At 46.4% G+C, this 14,461-nt stretch overlaps 1 protein-coding gene across 3 annotated transcripts in view; it reads right to left on the bottom strand.

Moving 5' to 3' along the window:
• ogdhb (oxoglutarate dehydrogenase b) overlaps positions 1-14,461 on the bottom strand; it is a 49,779-nt gene that overhangs the window by 8,925 nt on the left and 26,393 nt on the right. For all 3 annotated transcript variants that reach the window (XM_069181825.1, XM_069181817.1, XM_069181822.1), the window contains 11 exons: positions 7,172-7,287; positions 5,991-6,145; positions 5,394-5,540; positions 4,881-4,971; positions 4,285-4,464; positions 3,830-3,958; positions 2,787-2,966; positions 1,965-2,117; positions 1,319-1,421; positions 500-628; positions 73-223 (listed from right to left, as the gene is read on the bottom strand). In XM_069181825.1, coding sequence (XP_069037926.1) covers positions 73-223; positions 500-628; positions 1,319-1,421; positions 1,965-2,117; positions 2,787-2,966; positions 3,830-3,958; positions 4,285-4,464; positions 4,881-4,971; positions 5,394-5,540; positions 5,991-6,145; positions 7,172-7,287 — 1,534 coding nt within the window. The remainder of the gene's footprint in view (positions 1-72; positions 224-499; positions 629-1,318; positions 1,422-1,964; positions 2,118-2,786; positions 2,967-3,829; positions 3,959-4,284; positions 4,465-4,880; positions 4,972-5,393; positions 5,541-5,990; positions 6,146-7,171; positions 7,288-14,461) is intronic.

Genomic DNA, 14,461 nt, shown 5'->3' with positions numbered 1-14,461 from the left:
CAAGAGCAGCACGAAGAGTGTCTGTGCTCAGCAGTCCCAGGCAAGGCGAGTACTTGAGCCTGCCTCTCCTACCTGAAGGTCCCTCTCTCCACATCCTGTCCACTTAGCCGGACATGGATGCCCTCTTTCAGCAGAGAGCCGAAGGCCATGTACTCCGCCAGAGCCCAGTCCACCATGCGGTTCTTAATCATCTCCCCACGCCCCTTCAGGATACGGGTCAGACCTGCACGCACACAACACATCGTCCTCAGTTAACGGGAAACCAGCTCAAGACAGTCCAGACCTGCGACAAATTGATTTTGCCATCAATTATCAAACTGATCCGAGTTCTCGTATTTAATACATACAATATTTTATGGCTCTTTACATTTTCAATATGAGTTACTTAATCCATTCAAATCAGAAACAATTACGTGAGACAGATTAACACTTAAGAGAAAACAAGACGAAGATGTTGTTTCTTGGGTGTTAGAAGCCCCCTAGCTACAGGTGTGCCTACCTCCATGGATGGTGAAGTCCTCGACGGGCACAGAGGAAGCCACCTGTCCGATATGACCGAGCTCCTCCTCGCTCAGGCCGGTTGATGGGCAGGTCATACTCTTAGGCTGGCCGTCCAGAGTGAAGAAACCTGAAGACACACAATGGAATCGGCAAGCAGATATAAGCACACATACAGATTACAGCCCTACACGACAATGGTTATTGCGCTTGCACACTGACAAGTGCCTGCTGTGCAAGATGGCAACAGACAGTTGCTCGTTCGCACATGCACACACGCACGCACGCAAAGCCTTCTTAACAGCCCCCTCACGCAAGATACACACTCTGGTACACACAAACAGAAAGCTGGCACAGGAAAGCATGCTCAATGCACATTCATGTAGCCCTTCATTCCAAGCACCTGACATCAGTGTCTTGGCGAATTCTGTCCCCCTGGCTTTACCAACCATGGCCTTCTACTAATCCCCCTCTATGAATTGGCTTCATCACTCTGTTTTCCACACTGAGAGCTGGTGTGTGGTGAGAGTACTGGCGCACTATGGCCACCGTCACATCATCCAGGTGGGGGCTGCAGACTGGTGGTGGTGGAGGGGAGTCCCTATTACTTGTAAAGTGCTTTCAGTGGAGGGTCCAGTAAAGAGCTATATAGTTGTACACTATATCAGTTATCTCAAACTGCTCCCACTTTATAATGCCAAGGAAAATCAGTACATCACAGTAAATCTCATCTGTTTCACATGGGAGTTACACTATCCTAGGATAAGACCTAACATTAGGATAAGAACTTTCACCACAGGGAGAAAGAAGTAGAGCTCACCGGGCCAGGGGGAGTCCAACCAGTGCTTGATGTGCAGGATTTTCTCGTCCTTGGAGCGTGTGTACGCCTCCTCACAGATCTTATCATACTTGGAAATTTCCTCCTGGAGAGGGGTGGGTGGGAGAAATGCATTATGGGTCACAGATGTCTGCTTGTGTTTACTCACAGTGCTCTGAGGTGCTTGCACAATGCCCATTCCTTGCTGACTGAACCGTCGTTAATGAGACTTACTCAAAATGAGTGATTGTGTCAACTGCGATATGCAAGTTTATCATTTTTAATGCAGGTATAATGAATAGCTACTGTCTGCGCACTTTCAGACCATCTCTCTTTGTCCATTTGTTAGGAGGACATTTGATACAGCATGAAGTATACAACACACTGCAAGTTCACAGAAGCCCAGCACCTCAGGACACTGTTGAGCAGGATGCTGTAGCCTTCAAACTAAAACCAATCGTCCTTTATCTGATTTTAAACCCACCCTGTTAACTATATGACACAGCAGACCCCACCTGAAACGAGCGCCACGGAATCTGAAGGGCCCATCGTGCCCTCCAAGAACAGGCAGGTGAGCCGAGCATGCCGACTCGTTCCCCCTGGGAAACACAGGAGCCGAGCTCTGGGTCTGGTTCTGGAGGGGCCTCACCTCGTACTCTTGCCGGGTCACTGTTCCATCAGCAATGAGCTTCTCGGCGTACTTCTGAAGCACCGGTTTTTGCTTCTTGATCTGCTTGTACATCAGGGGCTGGGTGAACATGGGCTCGTCCATCTCATTGTGACCATTCCGCCTGTAGCACACCTGAGACGCAGACACGCAGACAGTCAAGACCACACAACCAGGCTCTATTGCACAGTGAACGTCAAATGAGCTGCGCTTTCACTGCATTTATTTAACTGGCCTAGAAAAAAAGCATCATGCAATATCTGGACACTGAGTATAAAACTATACTGCTCCCACTTCACTTAATCCAAATCTTTCCAGTTCTGGCACAGCAGAGTTAGAAGCATCTCTCTCAGGTTTTTCCAGCAGTTCTCACTTTCAGACCTGGGACAAATCAGACTTTTGCTTACAGAAGCACTGGTAGCGGAAACACATTTTGTTTCCAAATTACTGTACTGATCCGTTTCACAATAAAGAGCTTCACGCCTTTGTCTCATGAAAGACTGCATTTACCAGTCATTCACACTTAACACATAACGGGTGTCCTAAAAACACACGTAAACAGGTATGCTGGCAATCACAATTGTCATTTAGCAAGACTATCCCGAAATGCAGTGGAACTCATTTAAAAAAAGCCTGTTTGTTAAATTAAGAAGACTCCAATGAATACATTTATACCTTACAAGATTGTTCAATCATTACAGCTCCCAGTACGTAAGGATGCCAGGGCTAAAGAGCAACACACTATCACAGACGTTGCTCTCCTTCCCCCGCTGCCCAAGACGAGCGTCCCGACACGCTGCTCACCAAATCCACCACCACGTCCTTGTGGAACGTCGCCCTCCACTCGGCCGCCACGTTACAGACGTACATCACAGCCTCGGGGTCGTCCGCGTTCACGTGGAAGATGGGGGCGTTGACCACGCGCGCCACATCCGTGGGGTACGGCGAGGACCGGGCCATTCGGGGGTCGGTGGTGAATCCGATCTGGGGGAAGGGTGTTTGTTTTTATGATCCGGGGAAAGGGAACGAGATGCTTCCATGGCAGAACGAGGCAGCGCGCGTTTTCTTTAGTTATTCAAAACAAGGCAGCAAAACTGTAGCGCTGTTGTGTGCATGCAGCATAACACTAGCACGAGATGGAAGAGACACAAAGCAGTAACTGTTTTGGCTACTGTTCTGCTGATATTACTGGCGCTTAGTTTAAAGGGGAACTGCAACGCTACTTTATATTTTGGGGTTAGAAAGAATCTGCACTGATAAGTGCATTTCAAACCATGATAAAAGCAAAATGTTCACAGAAACTTGTAAAACCTCCCATATGTATCACAAAATAGATGACATTTCCAGGTATGCGCAGCACCATGTTCTGTGATTCAGAATGAGGCAGCAAAACTTCCAGCGATGCAATATGAATACATCACTTTTAATACAATATAAATATTGCTCTTGACTTCAAAGACGGTTTTGTTGATAAATGGAACTTAACTCTGCATGCAGATCACGTTGGAAACTCTTTCCAGTGAAATATCTGCTGCACAACCTGTACTTATTCGCTTGTACATCACATTACATTAGTCAGTACAGGGAACTAGTGAGCAGGAAGGGCCACATCATGTCGCAATTCGTGAGAACTCTCACTCTCGCCTGTGGTAAGACCAGCAGTTTACAACACTTGGCGACCATAAATTACTTTCACAAAGTGCTTAATTTGAAATTTATACTGTCAATTATTTAATTTTGTTATTGGGATTTAATAAATGGTCTGAGAAACTGGGACTGCAGTTCCCCTGTAAATGTGGCAGAGACCCGTTAAGCCTGGAGACCTTGCAGCCCTGTCCGAGACTGACCTGGTTGTTGACCACGACGTGCACGGTGCCGTAGGTGGTGTAGGAGGGCAGGTCGCTCAGGTGGAAGGTCTCGTACACGATTCCCTGGCCAGCGAAGGCAGCGTCTCCGTGCAGCAAGATCGACATGACCTGGAACACACAGCAATGGCAGTGAGGCGGCTCCTCGCCACGTTCAGACAGGCGGCCAGCTGGCCTGGGACCTGGTCTCTACCCCTCGAACGCTCGCACCGACTTGCGACTGGATAATCTCTCACACACAGACACCAGGCTTCTTGCATTCAGAGATCCACTCGCTCTCACAGAGTATTTAGAAACCGCCCCACACACTCGCAGGCACGGGTTAGGAAACAGAGACTATATGGTATCCGTGTCCATATCCGGACGGACAGACAGACAGACAGACAGACACACACACACACTCAAACACGTTCGCAGACAGCCCCGTCCAGTGGTACCCTCTTGCCCTCGGTGTCGCCGCAGTAGAACTGCTCGGCCTTCGTCTTGCCCTGCACCACGGGGTCCACGGCCTCCAGGTGGGAGGGGTTGGCCATGAGCGACAGCGTGATGTTGCGGTCGGTCACGCGGTTGATCCGCCGGTGGTACATGCCCAGGTGGTACTTCACATCCCCTGAGCCCTGACAGGACAAGAGGGGGATGGAGGGGGGACACAGACACCATTGTAAAATATTAGCTTCCCTGCAGGTTTTAAAAGCCCTTCCAGGACTCTTTGTCCAGGTGTTTAAGTTTTTCACGGCTCTGCACATTTGCTACCATTCCCTGCAAAACATCACATGCTCCAATATCTTTAACACAAATATCACATTTTCCATGGCTTTATTACCTCCCTATGGAAAGAATGTTTGGCTGGTACAAGGTTAAGTTTTTCCCTAAGGTTTATGTGCTGCTGGGGTTGGTTACCATGCAGTCAGCTAGATTTGGACTTTGTGTGAGGACTAGGAGGAGGAGGATTATGAAAACCGAAGCAGACCACTGCCAATTTCAACATTTTCTAGGAGGGAATAAAGGCTCAGAAATTATTGCTGTAACTCACCTCATCCGCAGCCTCCAGCTTGGAGTCAAACTGGCAGAAGATCTGCTCGAGCTCCTTCCTGATCACGTTTGCCAGGACATTCAGACGACCCCTGAGAGAGAGGTCAAAACATGGGTACACTGAGCTGGGATAAACAAGCAGTGAAGCACCAGAAAGGAGATTTTACAGGAACTATGATGTGGTCCAGTGACTCACGACTGCTAGCACTGTTCAAGGGGGAGTGTTTACTAACATACAGCGTTCACTTAACAGGCTATGACGCACGGATATGTAACACAATTCCTGATCGATTCACTGCTTTTTAAAAGGGTAAACTATAGCAAGATCTTCAATTCAAAACCGTCCCTTTGTAAGCTGCCAACTCGGGCTGTATTCTCTCTTGAGCCGAGTTCCAAAACCAGGACAACTGAAAGTGGCAGAGATGGCTTCACCAACCTGCGAGATTAATAATGAACTAAGTGGAATCAGATGATTCGAGCCCAGCTGCATCGTGCCAATCGCTGCTGCACTGACCTGTGGGACATGCCCATGATGACGTAGTCGACTCCGTTCTCACTGGACTTGTCGATGATGGTCTTGAGGGCAGGGATCAGCGACTCGCAGCCCTCCAGGCCGAAACGCTTCTCCGACGACCACTTCCTCTGCAGGAACTCCTCGAACCTGTGCCGCACCGTGGTACAGAACGGGACACGTTCACACCTGCCAGCCCCTATAGACACATTTCAGACACCCTCCCTCCTGGTCTAGTCGGATCCCTTCCCCTCCTGGGTCGACGCCAACGAATACCGAGCAAGAAGGGCTCTTGTTATTACTGGCACGAATCAAGCCGAAGCCCTCTCTTCTGTTTGCACAGCTTGTGATTTTGCTGCCAAGTGAGTGAAGGAACACACCCTGCGTCATCTAATGAAATGTATGAGACTTCCTGACACAGTAAAACATTTAGAAGTAAATCAGGACAAAAAATGCAACCTGGTGCACTGCCACTGGTGTTTGCATGAAGCACTACTCCTAGAAAACAATCAGTGGAGTTCAAAAAGAGCCGTGCTGACAGCAGCATAAACGGGAGCTGTGAAGCTGGTCTTCTCCTGAAGCGTCTTACACAGTGCCCACCTAGTAGAGCGGACCATCCTGGCCAGCAGGGTGCGTTTCTCCTCCAGTGTGAACTGCATCACCCCTGGTTTCTCAAACTTCTGTCGGATCCACTGGCACTGCTCCAGATCATTGATGAACATGAACTCCACGCCGATGTGCTGGCAGTACGCCATCTACAGGCAAGAAGGAGGGGGGGGGGGGGATGATCACAACACGCACACTTCCATCACTTAACTCACTGAACTACTGTTCATCTCAAGCCTGTGCCATTCACTTTCCAGTTTTAACAGGTTTCGTCTGCAGTGTGCTCCAAGGAGCTTGCATAAAAATGTACTTCCTTACCTTTAACTGTTCCAAATCTGATCACACAAAGGACACAGGCTATGTGATTATGCCACATTCACAGATATAACACCTCCAAACGTTTTCATGAAAACACGAGGCAAGTGTGAAAAAAAGGTCTGTACTGAATCACTCTGATTTTTGATGCAACACGTTGTAAGTAATTCCCCAAGTCCCACTGATACATCAATCAGCTCTCATCCTTCTTTAACTCCCAGTTCAACTAAAACTACATTATTTATCCAAGCATTTCCATCCATTCATCCACCCATCTTCTAAGTGTTTTATCCACTATGGGATCATGGGGAGCCGGAGCCTATCCCAGCAAGCAACGGGCGGAAGGGAGGCTACACCCTGGACAGGACGCCAGTCCATCCCAGGGCACACAGACACACTCACACCAGGGCCAATTTCCCCAGAAGTCTGCACCAATGTCACTTTTTCCATAACTTACCAGTATAGTCGTAGGACTGTGGGAAGAAAGCAGAGCACCTAGAGAATGCATAAACTCCACATGGATCATCTGAAATTGAACCCGGGGCAAGGCAGCAATGCTAACCACGGTGCCACTATGCTGTCCAATCCAAGCACACACATTTTTAAAATAGAGGCACAGAAGAACCAATCAAATTTTTTTTTCTGTCTCCCTACTGCAGAAGCCACTTGCATGCTTGCATTACCTCGTATAGAGCGAATGACCTACGGGACAGGTATGCGACTATCGGGAGTCTATTCTCAGTCTGAAGCTACAACCCACATGCCAATCTTGCAGCCTGAAAGCACCCCTCCCCCCGATCTCAAGAGCCGCCCCGATGCCCCCCGTTCACCCTCGAGCCAGCGCCCCTTGCAGGCCATACCTCCAGCCGGCGGATGATCTCCCTCAGCGGGAGCGCGCTCTCGTTGCCCCCGATAAAGGTGGTGGTGGGCAGCCGGAAGACCTTGTCCAGGTCCGACTCGTCCAGACCGTAGAACCCTGGGCGGGCGGGCGGGCAGAGCCGAGCGGCGGGGGGGTGGGGTAGGAGGAGGAGCGAACGAGAGGGGAGAGGGCGTGGGACAGGACAGGAAGCCAAGGAAGCAGGGGGTGGGGAGGTGATCCAATACAGAAGCGAACAAGACCAGCAGCAAAAAACAACCAGAGAAAAGTTAGAGAGAAGATCATGCCATGTGACATCATGAAAATGACAACAGTGAGGACATTTTAAAAAAAAAATGGCAGTACAGGATTAAAACAACAACAAAATGGTGCACCACAGTGATGTTACGTGTATTCATTGCGTTATTTTTGCCATTATTGAAATAATAATGCAACACAGCACAATGATGACAAAGCAATGAATGGGACAGGTGTGCAGACATGCGACACCAGTGGACACAGACACACAGAGGGATGAAGAAGCAGGTTGATCAGAGAGCAACAGACAGCGAGGACAGGGAGGGGAAGAGGGAGGGTTACGGTTTGAGCACAAAAAAAAGGAGGAATATTTATGGGGTAAAAAAAAAGAAAAACACGATTAATATGGTAACTGGAAGAAGTTTAACATTTAAAAAAACAGCGGTAATCAGGTCATTTATAATCAGGTTGCCTATTCTAAGCAACAGACAAGTGACAGGGCACGTGGTATCACCCTCTGGCTAGTAGTGACTTATGGCTATTGCTCTCACACACGTGGTATATATTAACAAAGATCAACAACTGCATTCTCAAAAACTACTTCTGGCCTAAATTCCTTAAAGTTAAAAAACTGGAGGCGAGTTGCTCGCAGATCTGACGCAGCGGCGACAGGGGTCCTGTCCTATGGGATGCAGTCAGGAGCCAGGCTAGTCGGACTTACTGGTGAGGAGGAAGGGAAACCAAGAACACAACAGCTTCGTTCCATACCCTCACACCCAGAGGGGCTGCTTCAGTGGGCTAATTATCAAACCCTTCCCTTCAAGCTGTAACCCAGCAAAGTGAAAAGGTCACAACAAAACTCTGGGGTCACTATAGATGCTACAATCATGCGAGATGTATTTGTATGTGTGCCTTGTTTGAGCCTTCAACAGCCACAGAAAATCTGTAAACCTCTAAAAGCCCCTTACCCTTTTGCCAAATGGGGTAAGTAAAGACTATAAATGCAAGGCATTCATAATTTCAACAGTTCAGTAGGTCATTTCCAGAGGCACATTCACAACCCCTCAGCTTCAAGATAGTGCCACTAGAAACCCCAGTCAATTTTTTACTACAGTTGATGATGGGTAGGCAGTGTGAATTTTTTGCTCTAGTCTTAATCACAGGTAATGCAAAACTGAAAAAAAATGGTCACTTTAACCAAAAGCACTTTGGCTTTAAGCATTGCTGAAAAGCACTGCAAGCGTCACTCAGAAACTCTTACCACCAATTCAAAACCAGCAGGTACCAAAATAAACTCTTTTGAGCATTTCCGATGCAGACCCCTGGAGTTCTTTTGGCTTAACCAAGACAAAAATAAACAAAACCAATTCAAGCTTTCAGAGGTGATTAATGACCAGTGGGAGGCCTGGAAACACTTGTAAGTTATGTCCCCAGGGTTCTTACAGAAATATTAATATTTTAGAACCTGTATCCTCCATAAGATGAAAGGTTAGGCTGAACGTTTATTAAAAGTCATCACTAAACCTCACCTGACACATTGCTAAAAGCACTTTCGGAGCTCCTGATAGTTTTTTTGGAAAGCACTATTCTTTAAGAGTCAAAGGAGGTGCTATACATGATGAAAGTGTCAAGAGCCCAGCTAAGGCTGGCTTTTATGGCCACAGTCATTGCTGTACTTTTTTTGTCCATGGCCAGGTTACAGATCTTCTGAAGTGGGATCAAATCTGAGGTGGTTTGAAATTTAATGCCCCGTTTCAGGTGGAGCTGGCGAATACCCAAGTGAGATAGAGCCGGCCCAGGGGCAGAGGGATACGCGGATTTCCTGTTACGTGCCGTCACACGCAGCTAGGTCAGGAAGGCCAGGGTTTGTTCTGCAGTTCATTTTCATGAGTAGAATTTAGTGACTCGTTGCATGGTTACAAATGAAGAATGGAAAATTCCTTGTGTATGAATGCTTTGAAGCTATTCTTGTGCATCACAAAAATATCTCGTTCCTATAAGCATGACAAGGAGTTTTTCCAAACAGGGGCTTTGGAGCCTCATTTATCAAGAGAAATTCTTGAATGATTAATTAGCTTAACTTTTATTGTTGTACCTCTGACTTTTTCAATAGTACAACAATACTACATACAGGACTGTCCAGTCCCAGGGGACCAGTGTCTCTGCAGGTTTTCAAAGTCTCTTTAAGGCAGCGGCTCCTGAAGAACTGGGACAAATTGTTAGTGGCCCAATTAAGCTTTTAATGAGCTGATTTAGGTCATTAAGTGTGGAAATGGAATGATAACCAGCTCTACAATATAACGATTGGACAGCCGTACTACACAAAAATACTGAACCGCAAAAGACAGATTTATCAATTCAGGTATTATTAGAAAACAATACAGTGATATATTGATTAAATGTTTCTGGCTTCATTTGAAATAATTGGTAATTGATGACTAACCATAATACACACAAGCACTAAATCACCTGATTAGTGAGACAGTTAATTAGGCACAGGTGATGAGCTTTTGTGAACGCTGGTAAAAATCAGGAAACAAATATTCCCCCATATCAAGAGAATAATAAGTTTGCTCTGTTTGCAAGTTCTAAGACAGACAAAGTAATCTAAGGTGGACTCGCCAAAAGAAGCCCAGTGCTCTTAGGTGATGAAGAGGAGTGGTTAGTCGCTACAAGACTCCACTAGTAGGGATCATTGGTAACCTGACTGCATGGTGCTACAATGATCAACTCCTCGGCATTCCTGCAGGACCAGCCTGATGTGGCAAAGTCCCGGCAGGACAACGCAAGTCCTTGCGCTGCTCGAGTAACAGCAGGTCGCTTGCAAGACGAAAATGCACTCGTCATGCTGTGGATACCCCACTTGCCAGACTTAAGCCCCACTGAACCTATTCGGGATCTGCAAGGATAACACAAAGCACTTAGGGCTCAGGGACCAGTGAACAGGCACATGCTTGGACAAAAGCTGCAAGAGGAACAGGCAGATTCTCACAAGACAGCATCTGCAACCTGGCATGTGGCTTTCAACTCCAGACACAAATGTTAAACAGTATAATGAATAAGCCTACGTCATATTTCCTCAATAACCTGATGACTTTGCCAGTTTCCTGTAGCGATAACTGATAAGTCTCTTGCAATAGTCAGCATATTTATAAACACCGGCGTAACAATGTATATGTGTGAACAGAAGTGGTTTTATGCTCTCCCATAAATTTCTGTGGCCTGTAAGTCTCTTGTTCTCACCTGTCTACTGACAATCACAAAACTTTATAGTATGCATTTGACATGTACAGAGAAATTCAAGGTCATTTTTGTCACATCATTATTTATGTATAAGCTATATATAGGCTTAATTCAGTAGTTAGGCAGCATTAAGTGTTGTTTCTTTATGAAACCAGTAAAAAGCACAGACCCAGGACTTTGAATTAGTGTGCAGGAAGCCAATTTGGTGTGAGATTGTGGAATGAAGAGTCATTTCAGAGGGTCAGATAATATAAAGACATACTCCCCATCTGCCATTTGCATTCCTGTGTCCTTCTTGTCCAGTCTTGTGTGCCTTTTTGTTTTTTAACCCACTTTTTAACAATGCAATTCGTTTTTGCAAAACCAAACCAGCGAAAGCTGCTATTAGCTTAGTGCAGAAGGAAACTATGAAAGAATCTTAAGAAAACAAAGACCACCCGCAATTTCTTATACAAATGAACTGTGCCGACCACACACAGCTAGCAGACTGCTGATAACACTGCCGATCCCAGAGCTATTAGTGCACACTGCACACACACTCAATTCCACATGACTAGGCATATGCTATGTGTGCTAGGAGCCAAACATTGTTAATGCTGGGCTACTGTCACACACAGCAGTGCACAGGCAAGATGTGAACCCTTTGGAGGAAACATTCTCCACCCAGGTATGCCTCTGGTGCATTTAGCCACTTAAAGCGCTCAAAAGAAAGGGCATGACAGGGTCATGAAGAAGCCCACCACTCTGACTCCCTGTAAAAGCACAGGGGGACGGGGGAACAATAGCCAGATGGATTGCAACTACCACTACTGCGGACAATGGGAAGGCAGACAGGGAAGCGCGGAAAAAGGGGAGAAAAGAAGAAAAGGGAGAGGAAATCCAGCGACTGGCAAAGGGGCAGAGAGGGGAGGAGCCATTGAGCAAAAGAGGAAAGAAGAAAGAATATTCGCACTGAAACGAAAGGTTTAAAAAGCGCACAAGAACGGAAGTGCACTGCCAAGGTGTTTCTTCCCCTCCCTTCTGATTTTTTGTGTGTGCTGCGAACATGTTTCTTCCCAGAAGAGAACAAAACAAAGCCTGAATGTGTCACAAAAGTTGCCGCTGCATCACTAACAGGAAACCGGTGAGGCACAAGCCCAAGATCTAGCGCAGCTCTTCTCCGAAGTCACGGGATCATCGCTGCAGAGATCTCCCCAAGGCACAGACTGATTGAGAAGCTGGTCTTCCCCAGGGCTAGCCTTTAGACACCTGTGCTTGGTATTGCAGATGAGCGGCACTTTATTCCCTACTTTTCAGAAACAAGTATCGTTTTTGTAGATGGGGAGTACCGAGTTAAAAAATACTCTGATGTCTTGGGGGGGGGGGGGGAGAGATAAAAAGCCAAAAAGACCCCCCTGGACTCAAAGCTGAGATGACAAACTTGGCATTTGTAGAGGGCGAGTTGGATACGTATAGTGCTAGTGCTTGTCATGTAGGGGTACAACACTATGTGAACTAGACAGCTCTCTGTTGGTCACCAAACTGCCTCGAGGTCTGTTAAAGTGTAATCAGAACTGACTTTGTAAAAACAAACAGCAATTGATCTGCTCCTAACGAAGCTGTCAAAGAGAAAGATTGATCAGCTTCAGAGAACAGGACTTTAGCTACCTGAGCATGAAAATAACCAAACGGTCACGTGACCTTACCGAGACTGTACCGTTTAAAAGGGTTGGAAAGCTGTAGCAGTCTGTATGTTCTGTGGGGCTGACAACCAGTGCCACGTTGCTATGTATATTGAGGGCAATAAAGGCTGAATCAGCTCAAGACAGTCTCCTGCTCATCTCCTGCATTGGTCATTGTTAAAGAATGTCCCTCAACAGAGGGGGTGTTTTGTTACAGAACTCTAATGTGCTAAGTGGAGCTTGACATTGCAGAGGGTGAACGGAACACTTTGTCCCGTGATTTGTTTTCAGCAAATGGGAACGATGGTTGAAGGGCCATGCTTGAAGGTCAACACCTTAGCAGTTCTAGAACGAACCAGTTTGCTGGGAGCCAGTCAGCGTGCACTAGCATCATCCACTCTGAGGCTGATGGCCGGCAGGGCTGGAGAAGTCACATAGATGACTAGCAACAGCTAAAATTAAGCCTGTATTAAACTGATAGCCTCCTCTCATTTATAACCATTCCGAAGGGACCCTAAAAGCTTGTTTAACAGATAGCTAAGAATCAAGTAAGATGGGCTGAATGGCCATAGGCAAGTTAAAAAATATATATATTTGCAGTGTTGTTAAAAGTGCCTTCCAACTAAAGTGTATCGATGGAAGATGAAACATTATGGTGGGGTTTCTAACTGGTTAGACCTGCAGAATAAAAGAAAAATGAACACTCCTTCATTCAGAGTTAAAACAGAGCAACATACTACTGAAAAACCAGTCCACACACATATAAAAATGTTTTCACACCCACAAGGAACATAACTAAAATATGAATGGTCTGTCTGTTTATAACTCCCCCACAAAAATATTTTTCTGACGTCAAATGTCACAATAAGAAAAGGTCTAAACTAGAGTTTCTTAAATCCAGCCACATACGTGAAGCTACACAAAATCCAATTCCAGAACATTTTTCTTACAGCATGCTGTACAGGACATTGTAGTATTCACTGACTGGTGAAAATCACTGTCCATGACTGGGAATACAGCCTAACTTTTTATTATTATAAATAATAATAAAAAAACAATTTCTTACACTTATAAAGCACTTTTCTGGACACTCCACTCAAAGCACTTCACAGGTAATGGGGACTCCCCTCCACCACCACCCCCACCTGGATGATGCGATGGCAGCCAGAATGTGCACAGTACTCTCACACACATCAGCTCTCAGTGGGGAGGAGAAAAGAGTGATGAAGCCAGTTCAGAGATGGGGATTATTAGGAGGCCATGACTGATAAAGGCCAATGGGAAAGTTGGCCAGGGCACCGGCGTAACACCCCTACTCTTTTCTGGAAACACCCCGGGATTTTAAATAACCACAAAGCATCAGGACCTTTGTTTTATGTCTCATTTGAAGGATATTACCTTTTTACAGTATAGTGCCCCCATCACTATACTGGTTCATTAGAACCCACACAGACCACAGGGTGTGCCCCCTGCTGGCCCCACTAACACCTCTTCCAGCAGCAGCCCTAGTTTCTCCCAGAAGGTCTCCCATCTAGGTACGGGCCAGCCTCACACCCGCTGAGCTTCAGTGGGTTGTTAGTTGTGAATTGTGACCTGCAGGGTGATATGGCTGCTGACAAGAACCACCCTTGTTCTGGTCATCCAACTTTTGAGACTTTCACTAGCTTCATATGGTAAAACTAACATGTGCTTACTCAATGATACTGATCCACCACGTGAGTTGGTAGTATAAAGACAACAGAAGAGTCACATCTGCTTGGAAGATGCGTGGTCACTGAGAAATTCTTCTGGCAGGTGGTAATGGGGAGGAGAGGCATGAAAATACAATGCAGTCGATACATTTCCGGAAACATGAGATCTATCTAGTGTTTGGCTGCCATTTGGAGTTCATGGTCAAATGTTTGAGCAGCGCAGCACTGGATCCAGTTTTTTATCCTTACGGTTTTTGTTTTAGCGCTTTTTGAAATACGATTCTCCATCTCATTGCTCTCCACCTTCCTCCTGCATCCACCCCCAGTTTCAGAATAAAGTTTTAATGCTTGCATGCCTGTTGGCACAGCAATGCACAGAGAAGAATAATGCTCTTTTGCACCAGTACAGCATTTCAGTCCCACAATGCAGCAGCACTGCTC

The sequence above is a fragment of the Lepisosteus oculatus genome, chromosome 2 (genome assembly GCF_040954835.1).
Source record: "Lepisosteus oculatus isolate fLepOcu1 chromosome 2, fLepOcu1.hap2, whole genome shotgun sequence".
Classification (NCBI taxonomy): Eukaryota; Metazoa; Chordata; class Actinopteri; order Semionotiformes; family Lepisosteidae; genus Lepisosteus; species Lepisosteus oculatus.
The sequence above is the reverse complement of the archived record's forward strand: the minus strand, read 5'-3'. Positions and strand labels throughout refer to the sequence as shown.